The 22,728-nt window shown below is 61.1% G+C and overlaps 1 protein-coding gene across 5 annotated transcripts in view; it reads left to right on the plus strand.

The window, feature by feature from the left end:
* PRR5 (proline rich 5) overlaps window positions 1-21,663 on the plus strand; it is a 49,270-nt gene extending 27,607 nt beyond the window's left edge. For 3 of the 5 annotated variants that reach the window (XM_047742087.1, XM_047742086.1, XM_047742085.1), the window contains 7 exons: window positions 4,871-4,951; window positions 9,374-9,422; window positions 10,070-10,127; window positions 14,894-14,985; window positions 15,417-15,620; window positions 18,941-19,076; window positions 20,684-21,663. In XM_047742087.1, coding sequence (XP_047598043.1) covers window positions 4,871-4,951; window positions 9,374-9,422; window positions 10,070-10,127; window positions 14,894-14,985; window positions 15,417-15,620; window positions 18,941-19,076; window positions 20,684-21,159 — 1,096 coding nt within the window. In that variant the 3' untranslated portion in view covers window positions 21,160-21,663. Of the gene's footprint in view, window positions 1-2,324; window positions 2,457-4,870; window positions 4,952-9,373; window positions 9,423-10,069; window positions 10,128-14,893; window positions 14,986-15,416; window positions 15,621-18,940; window positions 19,077-20,683 lie in introns of all 5 variants that reach the window. The other 2 variants (XM_047742089.1, XM_047742088.1) reach the window with 2 other exon arrangements.
* The last annotated feature ends 1,065 nt before the right edge of the window (window positions 21,664-22,728 follow it).

A 22,728-nucleotide genomic window follows, 5' to 3' on the forward strand; every position in this document is an offset into this window, starting at 1 on the left:
TGGGCTTGGCTCCCCGTACCCATTCCCTGCCTAGTGGCTGCTCTGGGCCCTGAGCCTCCCAGCCCCGCTGGGGCCATCTGGGTGGGGTCCACAGAGGAATGGCCCCGAAGATGTCCACACTCGGCCCCCGGAACCTGTGACTATGTTAAAGGCAAAAAAGGAACTTTGCAGGCATGATGACGTGAAGGGTCTCGCGGTGGGGGCCCAGTGTGGTCACAAGGGTCTTCCCGAGAGTGAGGCCTGGGGCTCGGAGTCGGGGAGGAGTTGGCGGGGTGGGAAGGGAGAGCCAGGGTGCCACGGTGCTTCCTGTAAGCGTAGAAGAAGGGGCCTGAGGCAAGCACATGGGTGCTTCCAGAAGCTAGAAAAGGCCAGGAAGCAGATTCTCCCCTAGAGCCTCCAGGAGGAGCCAGTCACAGAACACCTTGAGTTTAGCCTCGTGAAACTGGTTTGGAACTCCTGGCCTTCAGAAAGGAAAGCAAATACATCTGGGTTGTTTTGAAGCCACTAGGTTGGTAGAATTTGTGATGCTGACACCCCTCCCCACTCTGCCCTGCTCCCTCCCTCCTCCTGCACCACCGAGTGCCCTGGGCCACCACCTCCCACACCCCAGCTCAGGCTCCATTGTGGCCCCAGAACCGACCTCACAGCTGGGAAGGGGGCACTGCACTGTCCCCTCCACAGTCAGGACTGGCACGGGTCAGGGCCCTTGCTGGGTGCCCAGGGAGGGGTGTGGGTGGGCACGGACCCCTCCTGCTCAGCCAGGAACCCTGTTAGCGCTGGGGACGAGCATCCGAAGGTAGGCGGACTGAAACCCGGGTGTGAGTGGGACCCGTTTGCTGAGGAGCCGATGAAGCTGACACGGGGCTGGAAATCCCTTCATCACCCTATTCACTAGAGGGTCCCATCGGGACCTGGCCGGGGGGCACAGTCGGCTTCCAAGTTGTGTACCTCCTGTGCCTTTCACTTGGATGTAGAGAGGAAGCCATGGGCCCTGCTCCAGGGGCTGCTACAGCAAAGCTGGGTGGGCCCCCCTTCATCCCTCGGCGAGGACACTGGGGCTCCATCAGGTCACCCTCGGATAGATAGGACGGGGGGGACTAGAGCCTCAGCTGTCAGGTGGGGTGGAGGAGCCTGGGTGGCCCCGGGAACTTGGTGGCACCCAGGTCCCCTGCCCTTCCTCGTTCATATGGCTGTCCCTTCACAGGGACTGCTGGCTGGGAAGCCGGTGGGACACACCAGGCCTGGACACCAGGGGGAGGGGCCCGAGGAGGTGGTGGCCCTGCTCAGGGTCCAGGTCGGCCTTCTGGGGTCACCTGGCAGAGGCCTGCCCCCCTCTGTGTGTCCTCTGAGGCCTCTGGAGGCCGTGTCCACATTGAGGAAAGGCACCAGAGAAGGCAGGGCTCTGCTTCCAGGTCCTCCCAGGAGCCTAACCCTCTCCAGGGTCCCCAGAGGTATATCAGCTGACCTGACCAGAGGCCGGGCGTTGTGGTGGGCCCAACCCCTTCAGCCTCTGCTGGGGCTTCCTGTAGGGGTGGGTGGGCAACCCTGAGAAAAGTGATGCTGGGCCAGAGGCCCACATGGTGTCTCCTTCAGCCACCACCCCACACAGGCTCTGGCCCAAACCAGGGTGACCACAGGCAGGCGCCCCCAGGAGCCCTACGGTGAGCCCTCCCTCTCCCAGTTTGGCAGTGCCCCACCCCCCTCTTGGGCCACAGACTCCAGGGACGCCCTGGAGCCTCACCAGGGCTCTGGCACCTTCTCCTCTTTGCTCCAGGCCCACCTGGGGCCCAGTGAAGAGACTCTGGGACTTGGCCCTGCCCTCCTGTCCTCCAGCACAGGGGAGGGGGACAGGCTCTGCAAAGGACAGCCCAGTGGGGAGAGGCCACAGGTCTCACCCGGAAGTGCCCTTGGAGGCCGCCTGTGGTTTCCTCGGGACCATCTGCCAGTACCCACGCCGGTCCTGCCCACCTCTTGTCGGGAGGCCACAGATCGGGGTGGCTGGGGGGGAAGAGAAGTGACATGTGGGCCTCTTGCTCCCCACCCTTCCTCTCCCCGAGTGGCTCACAGCAAGTTGGTTTTTTGTTTTTTTTGGTTTTTTTGGTGGCCCAACTTGGACTTGGGACAGAAGGGGAACCTCAGCCCCAGGCCGGGGAAGAACGGAGGGAGCAGGGCCCGTCCAGCCGGGGCAGCGAGGGAGGCACTTTCCGAGCCAGCGACCGGGGTAGGAGGACCATGGGCCAGGTTCGCGGGCTCTGTCAGGTGTCGCGCTCTCGGGACTCTGGGCAGTTCTTGGCTCCCCAGACCCTCGTCATTTCCTTCCGTAGCCTGGGGTGTGACAGGCCCCCTGTGTGGTGGTTAGAAGGGAGAGACTGAGAAAACCACAGAGCGGATGGTTGAGCTGTGGTGGGAGCTGCTGGGGACGCACCCCTCCTCGGAGACAAGCTAAAGATGCCCCCGTAAGTGTCACCCGCGGGGCACCCCACTGCCGGGCACTGTCTCCTTTGGGCGCTGGAGTTCAGAATCCGTGGTGTGCGTAGGGAAGCCGAGGCACAGGTGGCCAGCGTTCACGGTGGGCGGGGAGGGGACAGCGGATCTCAGGGTGGCTCCTGGGCTGGGCCAGAGGCTGCCTAGACATGGGTGTTGGCGGGAATCAAAGGGAGGTGATCAGTTGATGCGCTGAGCCTGGGGGTCAAGGACAGAGGCAAAATAGTCAAGCAGACAGACCACCCTCCCTAAAAGACCACCGAGGTCAGTTTTTCCTGCAACTCAGCTGTGAGGGAGGAGGGCCCAGCCTGGAGGGGCCAGGGGAGGGTTTGAGGTCCAGGGAGCGGGTGGAGGGCAAGCCTACAGGGGAAGGGAAAGCAAGGACAAAGGCCCAAGGCAGGAGGGGCTGACACATGTGACTCTCTGAGGGTCAGGGAGCCGGCCTCGCCATCCAAAGCCACAGAGTGCAGGGTCACCTCTGGGCTGGGGTCCCTCTGGCAGTTTGCCTGGAATAGGAGGAAGGCGGGGTCAGGGCTGCTAGGAGCAGGTATGTGTGACTCCTCCTGCCCAGGCTTCTTCCCACCTCAGGGCCTCTGTCCTTGGTCCCCACTGCACCTCGGGAGCGGCTGGGCCCCCGGGCCCCAGGGTGGTAACCAGGACTGCCCTGTGCCTCCTGCCCCCCAGCAGCCCCCACAGGGCTGGGAGTCAGCCTGCAGCTGCTCGAATTCCAGCGTGACAGCTGCTGGAGGTCCCTCGCTGCTCATGCCCCTGGGAGGGGGTGGGGGTGTGCAGGGTCCTGCCCCAGCCGGGCTCAGACCCCGCTGCATGGGGACAGGGGGCAGCTGCTGGATGAGGAGCTCTGAGCCCTCCCGCAGGAGACATTGCCTCTGTGAGCCTCTGTCTCCCCATCTGCGAAGTGGGGGACCAGTCTGTGTTCCTGGGAAGGGCAGAGCTAATGCCAAGGGCATTGGGAGCCTGGTGGCTGCTGCCTGGTCTGCGATGGGAATGGCAGTGCGCGCCCAGCTGTTCCCTCCACACTGAGAGTCACGGCAGTGGGTCTGTGACCTTCAGAGTGGTGCCTAGGGCCTGGGTGGAGGGCGGAGGAGCCACCCAGACATGGTTCTTGCCCTCGGAAGTGTGTGGCCAAGGGAGGGCGGGGTGCTGATAGGAAAGTGAATCAGCAAAGTGCCAGGATAGGAGTCTTCCTGGGGAAAGGAAGGGGTCAGGAGGGCTTCTTGGAGGAAGTGGCTTCTGAGCTGAGTCTTCAGTATGAACAGCTGCTTACCTTGTAGACAGGGAGGAGAAGGGCCTTCCAGACGGAAGGGGCAGTGGGTGCAGAAACCCAGAGGTATAGTGGCCTCTGGCCAGTCCAGCACTCTCATAGTCTGGAGTGTAAGATGCCCCGGAATGCAGGGAGAGGCCGTTCCTGACAAGCCTCGAATGCCATGTCCAGGCCTCGGGCTATATCTGCAGGCATCGGGTTCCTCACAAGACCCTGGTCAGGGAAGTGACTGGGGGCAACGGGGAGGCAGGCTGGTAGGATCAGGTCCAGGCATGCAAGGAGGGGCCCTGGTTAGAGGGGATGGGAGGGCCGCAGTGGAGCTCCAGGAGGTAGAAATGGATCGGACCTCAGGGTCGGTTGGTTTCAGAGGGTGAGGGAGAGTCAAGAATGAATTTTCCCCAAATGCTTACAAGTTTCTCCAACAACGAGGCTCTGTGCTCTTCCGGTCTACAGACAGTGATGGAAACAAGTTAATCAGATCACAGAAACATGGTTACACAGTGACGGTCTGGAAAAACTGGCAACAGTGTTTGATCTAAAGGGAATAGATAATGGAAGTCGGTGAGGACCAGCCAGCAGAATTGGCATGTGCAAAGGCCCTGTGGCTGGAGGCCACTTCCCAGTGGGGCACAGAGCATGAGCGTTCAGTGCTCAGGGACACCAGGAGTCAGGAAGGGCCGGCTCAGGGGCACCTGGAAGCCCATGGTGAGTGTCAGGGTGGGATACGTTACAGGGTGGGACAGGTGATCAAAGGGTACCCTTGGGAATAGAAGATTCCAGAACACAGGAAGGGGAGCAGAGTGTGTGCAGGCCACAGAAGACATCCTGGAGAGGTGACTTGGAGGTGACTCAGGCCTAGGACTCTGGGGAGGCTGGGGCTAGGGATGTAGATCTTGGGGTCGAGGTGGGACAAAGGTTTTGGTATGGACAGGGTCCCATGAGGACAGCCGACCCCTGCTCTCCAGGGCTTGCCTTACAAGAGAAAAGATGGGCACCTGCTTCTGACCAGACCCGCTTCTATCCCTTGAGCCAAGTAGGGCAGGAGAGGGCAGGTGGGGAGGGGTGGCGGGGCCTCGATGACTCTCGTCTTTCTCCTGCCCGCAGCATCCACAACGGGGTCATCGCCGTCTTCCAGCGCAAGGGGCTGCCTGACCAGGAACTCTTCAGCCTCAACGAAGGCGTCCGGTGAGTGGCTGCCTGTCCCGTCCTATCCTGGGCCTGTGAGTGGCAGAGAAGGCTGTGCTGGGGCGGGAGGCTGTAGCCAGGCCCTGCCTCCCCAGCCATGCCTGAAATACTGCCCTTAGGGCCGCGGTGGGCAGAGACCCGGGGCCATCGTGTGCATCTTGACCCAGGTCCTGGTCGTGTGGCTCTTGGGCCTGGTGGACCTTCACCCCCACCCGTCCCGAGGACTTTCTCTTCAGGGGAAGCAGGGTGGGACTTGGACAGGGGCTCGAGATCACGCCCACATTCCCCGCTGGTGTTGAACATCATGAAGGATATTATTCTGTTAAAGAGGAAGGACCCACCTGCCTAATGACGGGAGCGTCGTTCCCGGAAAGGCAGTTACAGCCCGGCCAAATGCCCCTCATTTCCTGTGGACGGCCAAGCAGTGAGCACTGGTGAGGGAGTCCAGGATGGACCAGCCCCTCCAAGCTGCTCCTGTGAGCGGGGCACCTTCCATCACTCAGAGGGAATCAGCAAGGCCAGCCCCGGTAGTCCTGCTTTGCAGTGAAGGAGGCTGAAGATCGGAGAGGTCAGGATGTCTGCCCAGGGTCACACAGCTGCCTCAAGGAGGCATTTCCTCTCTCTGTGCTATTCCCTTCTCACTCTGGGCTATGCTACCCAGTCCCTGTGTCATCTGGGGAAAGGAGGCGGCCCAGCTCCTCATCAGCTCAAGATGGGAATAAAGGATAATGGGGACCGGGATCATATTCATACAGGGCACCCCAGCCCGGTGTGGCAGAGCTGAAAGGGGCCTTACAGATAGGAAACCTGAGGTGCAGGGAGGGTGAGGGGCGGCGTTGCCTCTCCCAGGCCCCCTTACGTGCAACCCATCCGGGGGGGTCCTGCTTTCCTCAGGCTCCTCGACTGCCCATTTTACCGGGGAGGGAACTGAGTCCGAGGTCACTTGCTGTGTCTGCCCACAGGGCTGGTCGGTGGAGCTGGGGCTCAGGTCCCCGACCCCAGGGCCTGTGGGTCCCTTGGGACCACCCCCTGCCCAGCCCCCACTCCAGCTTTCTCCATCCCAAGGCCATGTTAAAGCAAGTGACTGGAATTATGCGTGATACCCATGACTGGTCGTTGGCCTTGATCCCACGAGGGAGCCTGGTGACAGGAGTCATTGATGGCGCTGTCACCCAGGCATTCCCCTCGGTTCTCCGGGTCATGTGGTGAGATGGGGGTAAGTGGGGGTGCTCCTCGGTGGGCCCCGGCGAGGCTAAGGCCAAGGAGGTGAACAGGCAGAGGACCCTGACGTCCGGCCATCACCCTTTCTTTGCTCCGTTTTCATGTACACACATAGGTGTGCACAGCGACACGTAATTCACTCTTCAGATGTACAGTTCCGTGGTTCTTAGCACATTCAGAGTTGTGTAGTCCTCACCGCTGTTTGATTCTGGAACATTCTCACCCACTCCCCACCCCCCCCATAAAAGCCTGTCCCCATTAACAGTCACTCCCCAGCCCCTGACAAAGGCCAGTCGAGCATCTGTCTCTATAGATTTGCCTCTTTCTAGACGTTTCGCATACGTGCGATCACCTGGTGTGTGCGTGGCCTGTGCCGGCAGCTTCCGTGTCGCCTGACGCCTTCAAGCTCGTCGCGTCGGAGCCCGTGCCTGCGCCTCATTCCTTCTCGCTGCCAAATACTGTTCCATGCTAGGGAAACCGCATTCCCTGTACCCGTTCACCTGCTGATAGCTGCCCCCTCGGCCGTGACACGCACGTGGCTGTGAACCCGCAGAGCTTCCTGTGACCTGCGGACATGTGGCTTCATTTCTCCTGCAGCCACCCCCAGGGCGGGGTAGGGGCTGCCCCGCTGATCTGCACAGCTTCGCTTCCCACCCCGGAGCCCGCGGCCAGTGCCCCCACCTTCTTCCCTGCACGTGCGACTTGACTTTCGGGACTTTGTATTCTAATGGCACTTGCTGGCATGAGGAGCCGTCTCATGGCTGGGGTTTGCACTTCCCTGATGACTTAGGATGGGAACATCTTTTCATGGGCTTGTTGGCCATCTGCAGATCGTCTCTGGGCAAGTGTCTCCTTGGCCCATTTATAAATGGGATGACTTATCTCTTTCTAGTTGAGTAGCAGGAGTTCTTTATATATTCTGAGTCTGGACCTTCAGCAGGCTCTGATTTGCACAGCTGCTCTCGCTCCGTGGCTTGTCTTCTCACGTTCCTGGCGGTGTTCTCCGAACCGTGAAGGTTCGATTTTGGTGACATCCAGGGTGCTGGTCTAGCCTCTCTCTTGACCCGTTCCTTTGACTGCCTTTTCCAAAGGCCCCCAAACCAGGCACACTTTGCATAATAGTTTTCCCAGACTAAGTCACTCTGGGTTGCAGAGGACACCCCTCCAGGCACACCATGCCCCCAGCATTCGATGGCACAGCTCCTGGCCTGCCCGGGGCCAGAAGAATTGCGTGGGAGCTCATGGGCAAGAGCTCAGCTACCTGCTCTGTCCTGAGAGGCCCCTCCTGTTGGCTTCTGGGCTCTGGAATGCAGATCCACTGGCCCTGTGGCTCCCAGAAGCCACCAGACCCGTCTGGCCAGGGTGACCCTGGCCTTGGCCTCTGCCCCCCACCCCCCAGCCCCTTTCTGTGGCTGTCCCTCTCCCCTCCGATGACACCTGGGCTGTTCCCCCAGCAGTGCCTTCCCCAGGTGGTGTCCTGGGGTGATTAGGCTGCCTGGGCATTCCCCTGCAGATATGGGAGCCGCCTAACCTGCAGGCCCCCCAGCGCCTCATCCTCCACATCTGTAGAATGAGCGTGGCTCCCCTCCAGCAGCCAGGAGAGCCAGCGGGTGCAGCACAAATTGGGAGATGCTTGCCGAGCCATGCCCCTCACCCCTGCTCAGGGGCTCATGTAGTGAGTTAAGAGGAAATATCGGGAGGTGTGGGGAGCCCCAGGCAGCCAGCAGTGGGGCAGAGGGTCTGCTCGGCCCTGAAGGAAACATTCATTCATTCATTCATTCGTGTTCGTACTCCGTCACTAACCACAGGCCAGGGAGAGAGTAAGGAGGGCTTTACTGAGCACCTGCTGCATACACCAAGGGTAAGCCGTGGTCTCACTTGACAGCCCAGACCCTCCTCCTCACCTCCTGGCATGTCTCTGGTCCCAGAGGAGGGTGCCAGAGCTCAGGCAGGGGCGGGGACTTGCCCAGAGTCACATGGTGAACCGGCAGTGTCCGGTGGACCGGTGGTCCGGTGGACCTCCCGGACCTGACGGGCAGAGGGGATTCACCCAGGCTCAGCCTTGATCCCTCCTTGCCCTTTGCTCTCTGGCCATGCCCATAGTGGCCCCTTGGGTCACGCATGTGGTGACCTGAGATAGACGTTGAGCCTGCACATGGGAGTCACACAGCTGAGGTCATTTGAGCTGAGGTCACATCCGGTCCTTGGAAGCCCAGACAATTGAGACAAGGTGGAGGGATCGTGGCAGGGGCTGACCACAGGGGCCACTGGCTTCACACACCCTTGCTGTCCCAGGTGGAGTTCAGCCTGGTGAATGTGGCCGCTGTTAACATCATAGTGACGCGGGGGTGGCATCGGGCTGTGACATGGGGTTGGTCCTGTGCTAAGAGGAGCTGCCAGCCAGGGGTATAGGACAGGGTGCCAGGGGCGCGGGACAGGGTCCTAGGGCTGCCCCCAGACAGCCACAGTTGCTCTGACCCTCGGGGTCCCCATCCGTCCCATCCAGGGACACCAGGACCATCGTCAGGCTGTCGTGAGCTTCGGGCTGTGACCAGCCTGGTCCAGCTGTGTCTCTCTTCATGCCCCCATGCCATCGTCTCTGCACCTTCTAGATCCTGCCCAAAGCCCCAGGTTCCCGGGATGCCGGCTGCTCGGTGCTGGGTGCTAGTCACCGACACAAGCCACCTGCCCTCTGTCTCTCTGCTTCATTTAGCCCCCAGGCCCACACCCCCACCACCCCCACTGGGGACAGCCAGTCCTGGGGGGGTAGTCCTGCTTTCAGCTCCTCCAGGAGGGTGGAGTGTAGTCACCTGAAAAGGCCTTTGAAGACCAGCACACCCTCTTAGTGGGGTTAAGGGATGGTGAGTTTGGTGCCCCCCCAAGTGTATGTGCATGCTTACACACACATGTGCGTGCACACACACAGCTCCAAGGCTGACAGAGATGAGAGCCTTCAGCTTCCTCTCGTGTGCAATGTTGGCGGGAGCCCGCAGAGCCCCAGTCAACACCACAGAGGCCTGAGGCCCACCCAGCCCTCCCTCCCCACCTGCCCCCTGCACTGGGACTGGGGGTAGGGGCATGCCCACACTTCCCCCTGGGCTGAGCAGGTCGGCCTCCTGCTGCCCCCAGTGACCCCCCATCAGCGCTACCTGGTCTCTGAGCCCTGCTGTCCCTCACTGTCCTGTCCCCTCCCTCCCACAGGCAACTCCTGAAGACAGAGCTGGGGTCGTTCTTCACCGAGTACCTGCAGGTGGGTGGTCTGCGCTCTCCAGCGGGCTGGGGCTGCTTTCCGAGCAGGCCGGAAAGGACCAGGGTCACCTCCTCTCCGTGGGTCCACAGTGTGCTGGGTTCCAAGGACTGCCGCACCGCTGTGGCTCAGTTTCCTGTCCAGCTGGTGCGGGTCGTCAGGCAGGTTAATGACAATGATGCAGGCGAAGTCCGCGCTGTGCGTGCCCTGACACATGGCAGGACGGGGGGCTGGTTCTTTTCCGGGCTTTTCACCTCCCGGAACACAGAGTGGGCTTCCAGATGTCCCCGTCACTGCAGGGCCCCTGCTCCCCGAGCACACAGTGATGCTGTTGGCCTGGTGTCAGCATCCTGAGGCCCCTGTGGCTGAGGCCCTGCTGTACGCTGCATTCGTCATACCTCCTCTGGCCAGTGAGCCTGCAGAGTTCACGCACACCTGGAACCGGCCGTCAGTGTCTTCCCAGGGCGAGCCGGGGTTCAAGCTCTGCTTGAGTAGGGGGGAGGTTGGGGGCAATGGGTGAGTCCCACCCCCCTGGGCCTCAGCTGCCGGCTGGTGGGGTGCAAGGAGGGCAGGGGGAGGCCTCCTGGGGGCCTTGCCTGTCCAAGGCCATCCCCCAGGGCCGTAACGGCCTGCCTGTGTGTGCTTTCCAGAACCAGCTGCTGACGAAAGGCATGGTGATCCTGCGGGACAAGATCCGCTTCTATGAGGGTGAGTGTGGCGGCCCACAGCGGGGACTGAGTGCAGGGACTTGCCGCTGTCCCTGCGGGAACATGTGGCCCTGCTTGCCTTGCCTGTGCCCCCGGGGCTCCAGGTGGGAGAGCGGCAGGGACAGCAAGGCCACAATCTGACTCCAGGAGGGGACCTTACTGGGGAGAGAATCTGCCCTTCCCGCCACCACCCCACAATTTTCTGGAGCCCAAGAGGGCTGAGAAATCAGGAAAGCCTGCCCCCGGGGCCTTCTGGTGCCAGTGAACCCCATTCCAGCAGCCTGGGAGAACCCGACAGGATCTTTGAGGACCGGGGAGCTAGCATAGGGCCAAGGTTGCCCTAATGTTCCCGAAGGAGGAGGTGGGAGCCGGGGGCTGTCACCTGGCTGGGAGCTGCTGTCCCGTCAGAGTTTGGGGCCTGAGCTTGGGGCTGGACCTTCTAGATGAGTTTTCTCTTTCCATGCACTTACCCAGCCACGAGACCTTTGGGTCCCTGTGCCCGTTTCCTAGCTGGGGGCAGCGTTATGATGACAGGCGGTATGTCTGCAGCCGCACTGAGTAGAGAGCAGAGTGCATCCAAGCCCAGGCCAGTCTGACCCCAGCGCACATGCCCTTGGCCCTTCTGGAGGCCCCTGAGCTCCAGCGCACCTCTGCCTGGCCCTGGCCTCAGCAGGTAGGGAAGGGTCCTGGTGGGCTCCGCCTCCCTCCCCCAGCACCCTCTAGCTCCCGTGTCCCTGGGTCAGGGAGCAGCGACCAAAGTGGTGTCTCCTCGTAGGAGTGAATTGGCAGAGAGAATGACCAAATTATGGGAGGACCCAGCTCAGCCCACAGTGCCTTTGCTGAGGCCTGTTTTGTGCTAGACCTGGTGCTGAGTTCAGGCTCCACGAACATTCGCTGAGCACCTACTATGCACCAGGCACTGGGCACCTTGCCTACTCTCTGCTAGACCATCCTGAGTGTTTTCCAACTATTAACTCACTGGCTTTCCCAGCAGCCCTGCTCGGGAGATACCACTGCCGCCACTGCACATACGGGGAAACCAAGGCACCCAGGCCATGCAGCTCTGTGCGGCAACCTGGTTCCACTGCCACTTTGGTTCCTTTTTCAGCCCTTACTCTGATCCTAGAAAGAAGGAGTATAATCCCATTTCCCAGAGGAGGACACTGAGGCCAGTGGCCTAGTGTGCATTGGGTGAGCTCAGAGCCGCGTGTCCCCTGCTCTCTCTGCACGTCCTGCTTCTGTCGGGGGGCAGCGCTGAGGTGGGAGCGTGGGAAGGACCGCCAGGACCACAGTCCAAGGGAGGGAGAGACACAGACCGCCGGGGTCCAGGCTGGCTTCCTGGAGGAGGCAGCAACTGAGTCAGCAGTCAAGGCGCTGAGGATCTGGCACCTGGTGGAGGTGCCCTCCCATGCCCCCTCCTTACTCGGCACATTCCAGCAGCGCCTCTGCCTCCTACTAGCTCTGGTCCAGGGGAGCTGGGAGCTTCGGAGAAGAGAAGCTTTGTGCAGCTTAGTCGGCCCCTGCCTGCAGCGGCCGTGTCACCAGGCCACCCTCTGGGGCGTGTCCACCCCATCCAGCCTCCCCAGGCCGCAGGGACAGGCACAGAGCCCCAGTCTAGGGGCCACGGGTCCTGGCCTCCTATTTCCCATCCAGCCACAGACCTCAGCCTCGGTCTCCCTGTCTTAGCACCGTGGGGCTGGATGGACTCCACCCACGTGCTCAGTACGGGTCAGGCCCCAGCTAGCTTCTGGGGGCCTGGAGATGGGGGAGATTCGGCTCTGTCCACCAGAGATTGACAGTCCAGTTGGGTACACAGACACGGACCAGACAGTGACAGTTCAGTGTGAGGCATGGCGGTGAAGGAAAGCCGTGGGGAAGGAAGGGTTCGCTCCGTCTTGGCAGTCAGGGAGGGCTCCATGGAAGCAGTGGCCCTTGAGTCAGGCCTCAGAATGTAGTCTGTCAGGAAGCCATTCTGCCCCCCTCAGTCTATACCAGGGGACAGTCGCCAACACCACTCCCCGATGGGCGGCCTTTGGAGCCTGCCCTGTCCACCTTCTGCCCTGTTTGGCTCCCAGAGCAGCTCTTCCTTGAGATCGCTCACTGTGGCCAGCCATGTCCTCACCCGTGCCTCTGCTGGGTGCCGGGGTGGCCTCGCCCACCCGCCTCCAGCCTCGCGGACATCAACTCCCAAGCACAGCGATTCCTGGAAACGGGAGGCCTGGAGGGACAGCCTTGCCATGGAGCCTCTCTCCCGGACCACACCTAAGGCTGTGGTTCCGTGGTCTCCCAGCCGGGCTTACAGGAGTGGGCTCAAGCTGCCGCCAGGATGGCTCCTCAGTGGCCAGACACCCGACGACTCCAGGGAGGAACCCGGGGCCTCCTGCAGGCTCCAGGCCCTGGGCTCGGCCCTCTCTTGGCCGTCAGGGACCCCAGCCCATTACAGGCCATCCGGCCAGACTCCCCAGTGGCCTTTACACACTGGCCGGCAGGCCTGACTCCATTGGGCCCACCTCCTGGCTGGCTGGCCTCTTCGGAGCCCCTACTGTGGCCTTTTCCATGGCCCTGTGGTCATCGCAGGGCTGAGACCTTAGCCAAGATCAGCCTGGTATGCTCCAGTCTCCCGGGCCCTCAGTGCTCGGATAGAACAGAGGAGGGCAGAGGACCCACACACTTAGGGAGAAGCCCAGTCCTGCCGAGCTTCAGCACAGACATGGCGACCCGCACGGGTGCACTGGTGGCCACGGCCATGGCCATGGCCAACACTGAGTGAGCATTTGATTCACAGCAGCCTTCCGCCCAGTGCACGGGAGGACATTCACACCCATCTCACGGAGCGTCACATGAAGGCCTGGTTGCCGGACTCCCCAGGGTCCCACGGCAAAGCAGAGCAGGGCTCCAGCTCCGGGCAGCCTGACGCTGTCACCCCCAACAGCCCCCCCACCCCGCCCTCATCGCCAGCCCTAGACCACAGGCCCCAGTGGAGAACTTGGCCCGTGGGTGAGCCCTGCTTCCTGGCCTCTTGGTCGCCTGCAGCTCTGACGGGGCCTCGAGGCTGTGTTTTACAACATCTGCTTTCCACAGCATTTCCGCCCCGTGGGCTGGAGAGCAGCCTGCGGACGCTGACCTGGCCCGGGCCCAGAGCTACCCCACGGCCGGCCCAGAGAACTGAGGCGTCTTTCTTCTCACCAGGGATGGCGGGGACCTAAAGGGACCTTTGTATAGACAGAGGCCTGTGGGAGGCAGCACCCACCCATCCTGGGTTCCACAGAGCTAGGTGTGGGCCCCCGGGGAGGGCTGGGAGCTGGCCGCCAGGCGGAGAGCCCCAGTGCCCACAGATCGGCCATGCACAGAGGCCACCCTCGCCGCCCACAGGGCTGGACGGGCTTCTCAGGGCTGCCCCTACAGGCTCCCCTCCCAGAGCCCCCGCACATACACAGAGTTGGGGCCTCTACAGGCAGTGAAAGTGTGGGGTTCAGAGCCCAAAGAAAGTAGGAAGAAGAGGCGAAGGCCTTTGTTCGGCTCGCTGGTTCCCATGGAAACCTCTAGGCGGTCCCGCACGAGCGGTGTGGTCTGGGAGGCCAGCCAGGATGTGGCACTTCACCCTCCTCACCCAGAGACCCCAGCACACCCCGTTTTTCTCCAGCCACCCACTGGGGGTCCCACCAAGCTGCAGGGGCCTTAGCGACATGTCCTGGGATGCACTTAGCCCAGACCCAGCAGGCCTTTGTCCCAGCTTTCTGTTCATTCCAGGCAGGGGGGCTGAGCGCTCAGAGCTTTGCATGTCCTGCAGCAGTCCAGGCCCAGCTTGGGGACACCTCATCTGTCCTCATCCCTCAGAGACTGCCAACCGTGACAAAGGCAGGCTCCTTCCCGGGGCTGGCAGAAACACCCAGAGCCTGACCGAATGCCTGCTTTCTGCACATCTACTTGGGTGGTTCCCACACTGAGGATGTCCCATCAACCCGGCAAATCCAGCCTCCTAAATCAGCTCACACAGCACCTCCTCCGGGAAGCCCTCCCTGCCTGCTCCTCTCAACTTTCTCTGGTTCCCTTCCCTACCTGGGATGCACTGTTCTTGGACGTGGTCTCCCTGGCTCCTCTGACCCCAGCTCAGGCAGCCCGGGCTGGCAGGAACCAGGGCACTGGAGGAGAAGGACCTGAACCTCTCAGAGGCTCCATCTCTTGGTGTGCCCACTAAGGTCGCCCCTTCAATGGGCAGATGATCACGCTCTTAGTTGCTATTCAGGGTCCTGCTTCCCTGTCCTGTGATGGGTCTGGGGATCTTGGAGGTTCTGCTGGGTCCCCAGTGCCCAGTATAGGTGATCTGCAAACATCTGCATGGGTGGACAGATTGCCCGCCTGCTGGGGGGCCACCGTGGGAACTGGGAGGAGACAGGGCTATGTGTGGCAGCTGCCAGCGGGGGCGGGGGGCGTTCCTGTGCGGGACTGGTGTGGGATGAAGGAATGGGAACCAGCCAGGACTTACCAGCTCTTTCTCTGCCCTGGACCTTGTCTGCTCATTTCATCCTCACAGCCCTGGGAGGTCGGCCCTTTCACTGTCCTGTTTTATTAATGGGGGAAACTGAGGTACGGGGTGACTATGCCGTGGACCTCCAGCCACAGAGTTGCTAAGGGCTGTGTGCTGTCAACCTGGGGGACGGGGAGGGCGCCTCCAGGGCCCAGAGCCTGGCCCTCAGCTCCCGTGCAGATGGGAGAGAGGACTCCAGCCTGGGAGGGGTGAGCAGTGACAGCTTCCTGTGCCCACAGGACAGAAACTGCTGGACTCGCTGGCAGAGACGTGGGACTTCTTCTTCAGTGACGTGCTGCCCACGCTGCAGGCCATCTTCTACCCAGTGCAGGTGAATGGCCCCTGCAGCCATGTGATGCCCCGGGGCCCAGGCGACCACCCATCCCAGCCTTCCAGCACGCTGTCCCCAGCCCGGGGATGGCCACATCCCTGGACCCCTCACCTGCTTTCCCACCCACAATTTGGAACGAAGGACAGTCCCCCCACCCACCCACAGACCCTATAAAGTCCTGGGCAACACATAGTAGGTCTTTCCCAGCACACAGTAGGGGCTTGGTATGTGACAGTGACCCTTTCCTTGCCTGAGGAAGCTGGCTGAGGCCTCTCTTCGGGACAGGGCCATCCAGGGAGGAGGGTGGGGTGGCAGGGGGCCCAAGGATGTGTAGGGCCGTAGCCCTGGGATCTGGCCCCGGATCGACAGACGGGGAAGCAGCAGTTTCTTATGATGGCAGCGGGGTGGGGTGTGGCCTTCTGTGTCCGCAGGGCAAGGAGCCGTCCGTGCGCCAGCTCGCCCTGCTGCACTTCCGGAACACCATCACCCTGAGCGTGAAGCTGGAGGATGCGCTGGCCCGCACCCACGCCCGTGTGCCCCCCGCCATCGTGCAGATGCTGCTGGTGCTGCAGGTGCGTGGCACAGCAAGGAGGCCGCTGGGCATGAGGCCGGGCCTTCCAGACGCAGAGCCTGAGGCAAGGGTCTGGGTCCATAGGACTCATCAATGGGGAGATTGTCAGGAGAAAACTGTAAGGAGATAGGGAAGCAGGAGGACCCCAGAAGGTGCTGGGGGGAGATGGGAGTTCAAGAGAAGGCAGGCGTCAGCCTCATCCCATGGGGAGCCCAGGAGTGTGGATGGGCCCAGAGATGTCCCCAGTGGGCAGGGACTATGGCTTCACACCCTGTACCAGTCAGCCGTCGGGGCTGTTGGCTGCCTCCCTACAACGGTTCCAGATGTTTCTGGTGCGGGTGTCTTTCACCCACCAGAGCAGCTTTAGGAAGGGGGCAGCCACATGCTGTTGGCAGCCTTGCTCCCAGCAGCTAGGGATGAGTGGCCTGCCCAAAACAGCAGAGGGTCTGATGGACCACAAACAGGGCCTTTTGCAAACTCCTGCATCCCAAGCACAGCACCCTACAGTTTGCCAGCTTGTCCCACTGTGAAAGGACAGAGGTAGGCACTGTCATCCACCCAATTTTACAGGTGGGAAATAGAGTCCTCATTTGCCCAGAGCTAACAAGGCCTGTCCTCACCCACATCTGATGGCTCCGAAGTCCTGTTCCTTGTTCTTCATCCCCCCGTGCACGTGGGTATAACCTAAATTAGTCTGCAAGGTTGGTCCAAGGGTCCAGGGCAGCCAGTGAAGATTCCAGAGCAACGAAGGTGCTGATGAATGTGGAGGTCTGAGGGTCGAGGGACTGCACAGGGCAGGAGCTGGTGGTCGTCCTGGCAACCATATGACCTGCTGTTTTTGCAAGGATTTTAGGGGAACCTGGCTGGGTTGAAGCAGGGGCCCTCTAAGGACTTTGTGCCTCTCAGCCTCTTTCCTTGCCTATGTGACTTCCTGCCTGCAGGGCAGGTTCAAGGACAGTGGGGAGAAATCAGATGTAAAGCCTTTTGAGATGTCCTTTTGAGGTGCTTCTGGGAGCCTGTGGTGGCTGGACAGGGGTTTGGAGCCAAGGAGGTCCCACCCCAGGCTGGTGGCCAGACTGGGGCGGTGCTGCCCCCTGGTGGCCTCTCTGCCTCATGCAGCTCCCTCCGCTTGGTCCCATCATCCCTAGGACTTGCCCTCCTGCCCCTTCGCTGTTGCCTCACTCCCCACCTGGCCGGCACTTTGACTGAGCTTGTCCCCACTGTTTTCGAGTCCCAGATGGACCTGAAGTCACAGCTGCTGGTTAGCATGTGTCGAGGGCCTACCGTGTGCCCCGTGCTTCCCCAGCAGAGCGACCGTGCTCCTGTGGGAGCCAGGGGAGCAGCTCAGCCTCTGAGTGCTCACAGGTAATGCAGCCCCGGGGCCGCCATTCTCGGTGTGCAGCAGGGAGCAGAGACAGACGTCCTTTACATGGCTGGCGAGTGAAACAACGTGAAGTTCACGGAACACCCAGCTGAGCAGAAGCATCGTGGGGGCAGAGGCAGTTCCCAGGGGCGTGGGGTCTGTAGTGATGGCTCCTCTTCCGTTCTGACGGTGGGAGTTCGTGTGCTCCCTTGTGGTCAGCCTGGCGGGAGGCCTAGGGAGGTTCCCGGTCTTTTTGAGGAGGCGGCTTTTGGTTGTCTTGATTTTCCCTGAGGATTTCCTGTTTCAGTCTCAGTGAGTTCTCTCTGATTATTTCTCTTGCGCTCTCTTTGGATTTTGTTCGCTCTTCTTTTTCTGGTTTGGGGTAGACGCTTACTGACTCAGGTTTTCCCTTTACTAACGTATCCGTTGGATGCTACAGTTTTCCTCCAAGCATAGCTTTCAGTGCGTCCCATCAGTGTGGATCTGTTTTCATTTTCATTTCATTCAAAACATTTTAAGATACTTGCTAAGATTTCCTCTTTGGGGGATGCCTGAGTAGCTCGGTCAGTGAAACATCTGGCTTCAGCTCAGGTCATGATCTCAGGAGCCTGAGATCAAGTCCCTCATCGGGCTCCTTGCTCAGCGGGGAGGCTGCTTCTCCCTCTCCTTGCTGCCTCCCCTGCTTGTGCTCTTTCTGGCAAATAAATAACATCTTAAAAAAAAAAAAAAGATTTCCTGTGGGATCCGTGGCTTACTTAAAAGTGAGTGAGTTGTTTGATCTCCACGTATCTGGGGCTCTCCCAGCTATCTCCCCGCTCCCGACTCCTTGGCTTCATGCCGCTGTGCTCTGAGAGCAGGCGCTGTACTTATATCCTTTTAAGTTTGTGAAGGTGCACTTTGTAGCCCAGAATGTGGTCTGACTTGACAGGCGGACTGCGGGAGGGACGTGTGTTTCTGCATCCGGGAGGGGCGGGGGGCAGCGGTCTGACAGCAATTGGAGTGCTAAGTGCCCATGTCCTTCCCGGGTTTCTGCTTGCTGCTCTGTCTCCACAAGCGGGTGAACGGTCTGTCCCTTGGCTCTAGCAGTTCTGCCCCGTGCGGTTTGCAGCTCTGTTGTCAGGTGCAGGCACACTAGGGGTCATTCCGTCCTCCCTGAGAACTGCCCTCTGTACCGTTGCGTAGTGACCTGCTTGACCCCTGATGACTTTTCTCGGTCTGACGTCCACCCTGTCTGGAATTAACCTAGCTGCTCCCGATGTCGGCATGGCTCTCTCAACCCTTTGCTTTTATTTATCATTCATTCATTCATTCATTCATTGGAAGGAGGGACATAATGAGAAAGAGAATCCTAAGCAGACTGTATGCCCAGCACAGAGCCCCAGACGGGGCTTGATCCAACAACCCTGAGATCATGCCCTGAGCGAAAGCCAGGAGTCAGCCCCTTAACTGCCTGAGCCACCTGCATGCCCCTCAACACTTTGCTTATAGTCCAGGGGTGTCTTCTCTGCTGAGTGGGTTTCTCATGGTGGCATTGGGGCGGGGCTCAGGCTGTCCATAGCTGCCATTTTAAGGTTCTAAAGGCATCTCGTGCCATGAGCCTCTGGCAGCCCCTCGAGCAGGGCTGTCTTCCCCGCTTCTTCAGCCGTCCTTTGTTCAGTGAGCACTCACTAAGGGCCTACTGTGTGCCAGCCCTCTGCTGGGGTGCTAGGGGCCCAGAGCTTGCCCTCCCTGTCTGCGAGACCAAGTCTGTCTTGCAGGCAGCTGCCTTCTTCCAGCTTTGGCTCTGATGGAACCGGAGGACATAGAAATCCCTTCAGGGCTCTGGACAAGGGGGGTCAGGGAGAAGGAGGTGGGCAGGGCCTGGTAAGGGCATCAGTGTAGAGCAGGGGAGGGGCAAGGCCGCCTGGGGGCTGGACTAGAGCCTGGCTGGCCCTGGGGGACAAGCTTTTCCTGGCTGGCACGGGGCGTCAGGGAGCATGCTGTCTGTCTGGTGACCACCCGTCTCCCTCCCTCTCTCACAGGGAGTGCATGAGTCCCGGGGCGTGACCAAGGACTACTTGCGCCTAGAGACGCTGATCCAGAAGGTGGTGTCGCCCTACCTGGGCACCTACGGCCTCTACTCCAGCGAGGGCCCGTTCACACATTCCTGCATCCTTGGTAGGGTTTGCCTGGGCCTGGGGCGGGGAGCAGGGTAACCTCTGGCCCCATCCACCTCTGCCCAGGGTCCAGGCCTCCCAGTGAGGAGATGACCACAGCCAGGTCCCGCTGGGGATTTGCTTTCCGGTCATGCAGCAGACCTGTCTTGAGCGTCCCCCGGCTGTGTGCCGGGCCTGGACACGCAGGGCCCGGGATCCCAGCTACAAGAACTGAAGGGGACTTGTCGGGCTGACACCATACATGGTAATGGGATGACTCCCCTGAAAGCCCCGCAGAGCTCTGTGTTCCCAGTGAGGGCCCGTCTGTGTTCAATCCTGAAAGGCAAGCGTTGGCCAGCAGAGGACACAGCATGTGCAAAGGCCTGGAGCCCAAGAAACTGAGCTTGTTCGGGAGAATTGCAGGAGAGGGGAGAAGGGAGGTGGGCGTCCTGGGGCTGTCTGGCCTGTCTGGAGGCCTGCCACGTTGCTCCTTTAACAGACGGTCCATTGGCTCGTTCCCCTGTGTACACTGAGCACCTACTATGTGTCTGCCTCGTTCTTGGCCGTGGGGGAGCCACAGAGGCCAGGCCCCACCCACATGGGCTCTCACGGTCACGGACGCAGACCAATGAGTACACAGTCCCCTGACCAGTCTCCAGGGGGACGCATACACAAGTGATGCGAGGGCCGTGCTGGGAAAGGCCAGACTGGAAGTGACGGGTGAGCCGAGGGAGGAGGAGCCAGGCCTGGGGAGAGGTGCACAAAGAGCATCCTGGACTGGGGGCCAGAGGCACAGAGGCCGCTGGGGAGCGCCCACCTGCCTGTTGGCATAAAGCCCAGCCTCCAAGGTTAGGATTAGGGTTAGGGTTAGGATCAGGGTTAGGGTTAGGGTTAGGAGAACTGGGCAGAACCTTTCTCCTGCCCCTGGAAAGGTCCCTGAGCCACTCACTGTGCTCAGCCCTGCCACACGGTGGTCAGTCTTAGGAACTGCAGGGCCCTGAGTGGGAGCCTGAGATCTGGACCCCCACCCAGTCCAGCCCCGCCCCCATGGCCATCCTCTCCTGCACCCCCGGCGTGCCCACCACACTCCGAATAAAACCCCAGCCCCGAATTCATGTGAAAAGACCCTTTCTCAGCCTCCCCACCCCCATCCTGGCACTTAACCACTACCTGACCTATGGTTTGTTCCCCTCCCCCCCGACACTGGGACTCCAGGAAGTGCTACAGGTTTTTTAACTTTCAACAAGTGGGGAAACTGAGGCATGTGCGCATTTGAACCAAGCCCTGTGCCTCCACACACGCACCCCCCCCGCCCACCTCCTGCCCATCCAGGCTGAGGCTAGGACTGAGGAAGGAAGGAAGAAGTCACATAGAGACAGGCACAGTGTCAGAGCCAACTCTCCCTTACTTGCAGGGGTGCGCGAGGGGCTGGGCCAAGGATCTGCACCATTAGGGTTTTTCCCTGTGGCTGCCCTTTCATGCGGAGCTAAGCACACAGTGGGTGCTGGCTAGACTCTGGCCCCAGGAAGGGCCTAGAACACTCAGGTGCCTAGGTTTGCCAAGTGACCACTTCCCACCCTGGCCCCCCTCATCTCATGCCTGACACCTTTTCTGTCTGTCTGTCTGCAGAGAAGCACTTCCTGCGCCGCTCCCGCTCAGGGGATGTGCTGGCCAAGAACCCAGTGGTGCGCTCCAAGAGCTACAACACCCCGCTGCTGAACCCTGTGGCAGAGCACGAGGCTGAGGGAGCAGCAGCCGGCGGCCCTGGCATCCGCAGACACTCCGTCTCAGAGATGACGTCCTGCCCGGAACCCCAGGGCTTCTCCGACACACCTGGCCAGGCTCCCCCTGGGGCCTTGAGATCCTCTGTGGGCCCCCAGTCGGGGCCCTGCCCCAGCAGACTGTACCCCCCTGCCCAGCCCCCCGAGCCTGGCCCAGGCGCGGCCCACCCCTCCCCGCCCTCCTCCAGTCCAGAGAACCTGGTGGACCAGATCTTGGAGTCCGTGGACTCGGATTCAGAAGGGATCTTCATTGACTTTGGCCGGGGCCGGGGCTCGGGCTCATCGGAGTTTGAGGGGACTGGGGGTCGGCAGAGCATCGTGTGAGGGCCTCGAGTTTCTGCTGACCCCGTGTGTGTGCCTGGGGGGTATGTGTGTGCAAGAGTTTTTTTTACTCTGTCCCGGCCAGTCGGCAGTGGGTCCCAGCCACTGTGCCATTCCGGAGTCGTCGTTGGAGAAAGCGTCAACCCCCCGGGCCCCCAGCCCTGCTCCGTTTGGGGCGTGTGTTGGCCGCTCCAGTGGCCTCACTGGGTCATCAGGAGCACTGGTCCGCCCTGTGTGCACAGAGCAGACCTGGCCGCCACCCCCAACCTGCCCCAGCCTGCCAGTGTCCACACCCATGGAGACAACACTGTGGCCCAGCCAGGTTTCCAGAATGATTCCCAGAGCAAGGGGGGTCAGTTGCAGACCCGCCTTCCCCCTTCCCACTCACCTGAGCCCTGTGAGGCCACAGCATGACCTGTGGGCCCCTGTCCCAGATGCTCACGCAGGCTGCCCTCACTCGGGGCAGCCATGGGCAGGAAGAGGATGGAATAAAGGTGTCTGCCCCAATCCCGAGCTCGTGTCTGTGACGCCAGGCCCCAGACGTCCTTCTTCCCTGGTTGTCACCCTCCGATGTCCCCTTACCTCGGTGGGGCCTCCCCACTCCCAGGGAGGGCGGGCTCCTAGGGTCCAATTTCCTGGTCCCCTCCTGATACTGGGGCCCAGAGGCCCCAGAAGCAAGAGTTGGGAAGCTGGGAGCAGCTGGGACCGCGGTGGGGAAGGGACACACTCAGAGGGTCAGCGATCAGCTTGGCCAGCAGTAGAGCAGCCTGGAGACCAGGCCTAATGGAAGGGGGGCTGGGGAGTTCTGTGAGTCAGGTGGTCAGGGAGGGAAGGCTAATGCCTCTCCCAACGCCAAATCACAGGGGCCCCCAGGCCCCAGGGACCAGCCAGAGGGATCCCCCGCCTGCACGGGCCTCTCCTCTCTACTGGGGCTCATTTTGGGATGCACACGTGCATTGGGGCTGCAGGGCCACCGGGAGCTCGGTCTTGTCATGTGTGAGGTGGGGAAGTACTCACTTCACAAGCTCCGTGGCTGCTCGGCCCTCGGAAAGTGCTCTGGCAGTGGGCGGGGGAGCCCCCAGGTAGGGCTCAGCTGGGAGAGTAAGAGTGACTGATCCCAGCCTCCAGGGTGAATGGGACTGGGAATTGGTCCTGAAGCCTGTCCCTGGTCTGAGAACCCAGGAGAATGGCCATTTGGCTGGGTTGATGGGGCTGAGATCCCTAAATGGCCTTCTTGGTTCCCAGATCCTTCACAGAACCCGGATAAGCCTGGACCCAGCTAACATTGGGGTGGGGAGTAGGGGGGAACCATTATCAGTGGGGTCCCCTCAAGGCAAAAGGGTCAGGCTAAGGGCAGAAATGACAGGGACCTGTCTGGGCTCTGCCCTCACCGGGGTGTTGGGCCCTCTGTGATGTCTCTACCTCCTAGTGTGAAGGACGAGGAGATCTGAGGTTCCCAGGTCCCTGGGGACTCCAGTGGCCTTTGTCTGTGGGGACCCCTGAGCTCTTTGCCAAATCCTGCCCTGGGTGGAGGGAGGCCCCATGCGCCAGCCAGTGGGGTCTCACCTGCGA

This window comes from Lutra lutra, chromosome 8 (assembly GCF_902655055.1).
Source record: "Lutra lutra chromosome 8, mLutLut1.2, whole genome shotgun sequence".
NCBI lineage: Eukaryota > Metazoa > Chordata > Mammalia > Carnivora > Mustelidae > Lutra > Lutra lutra.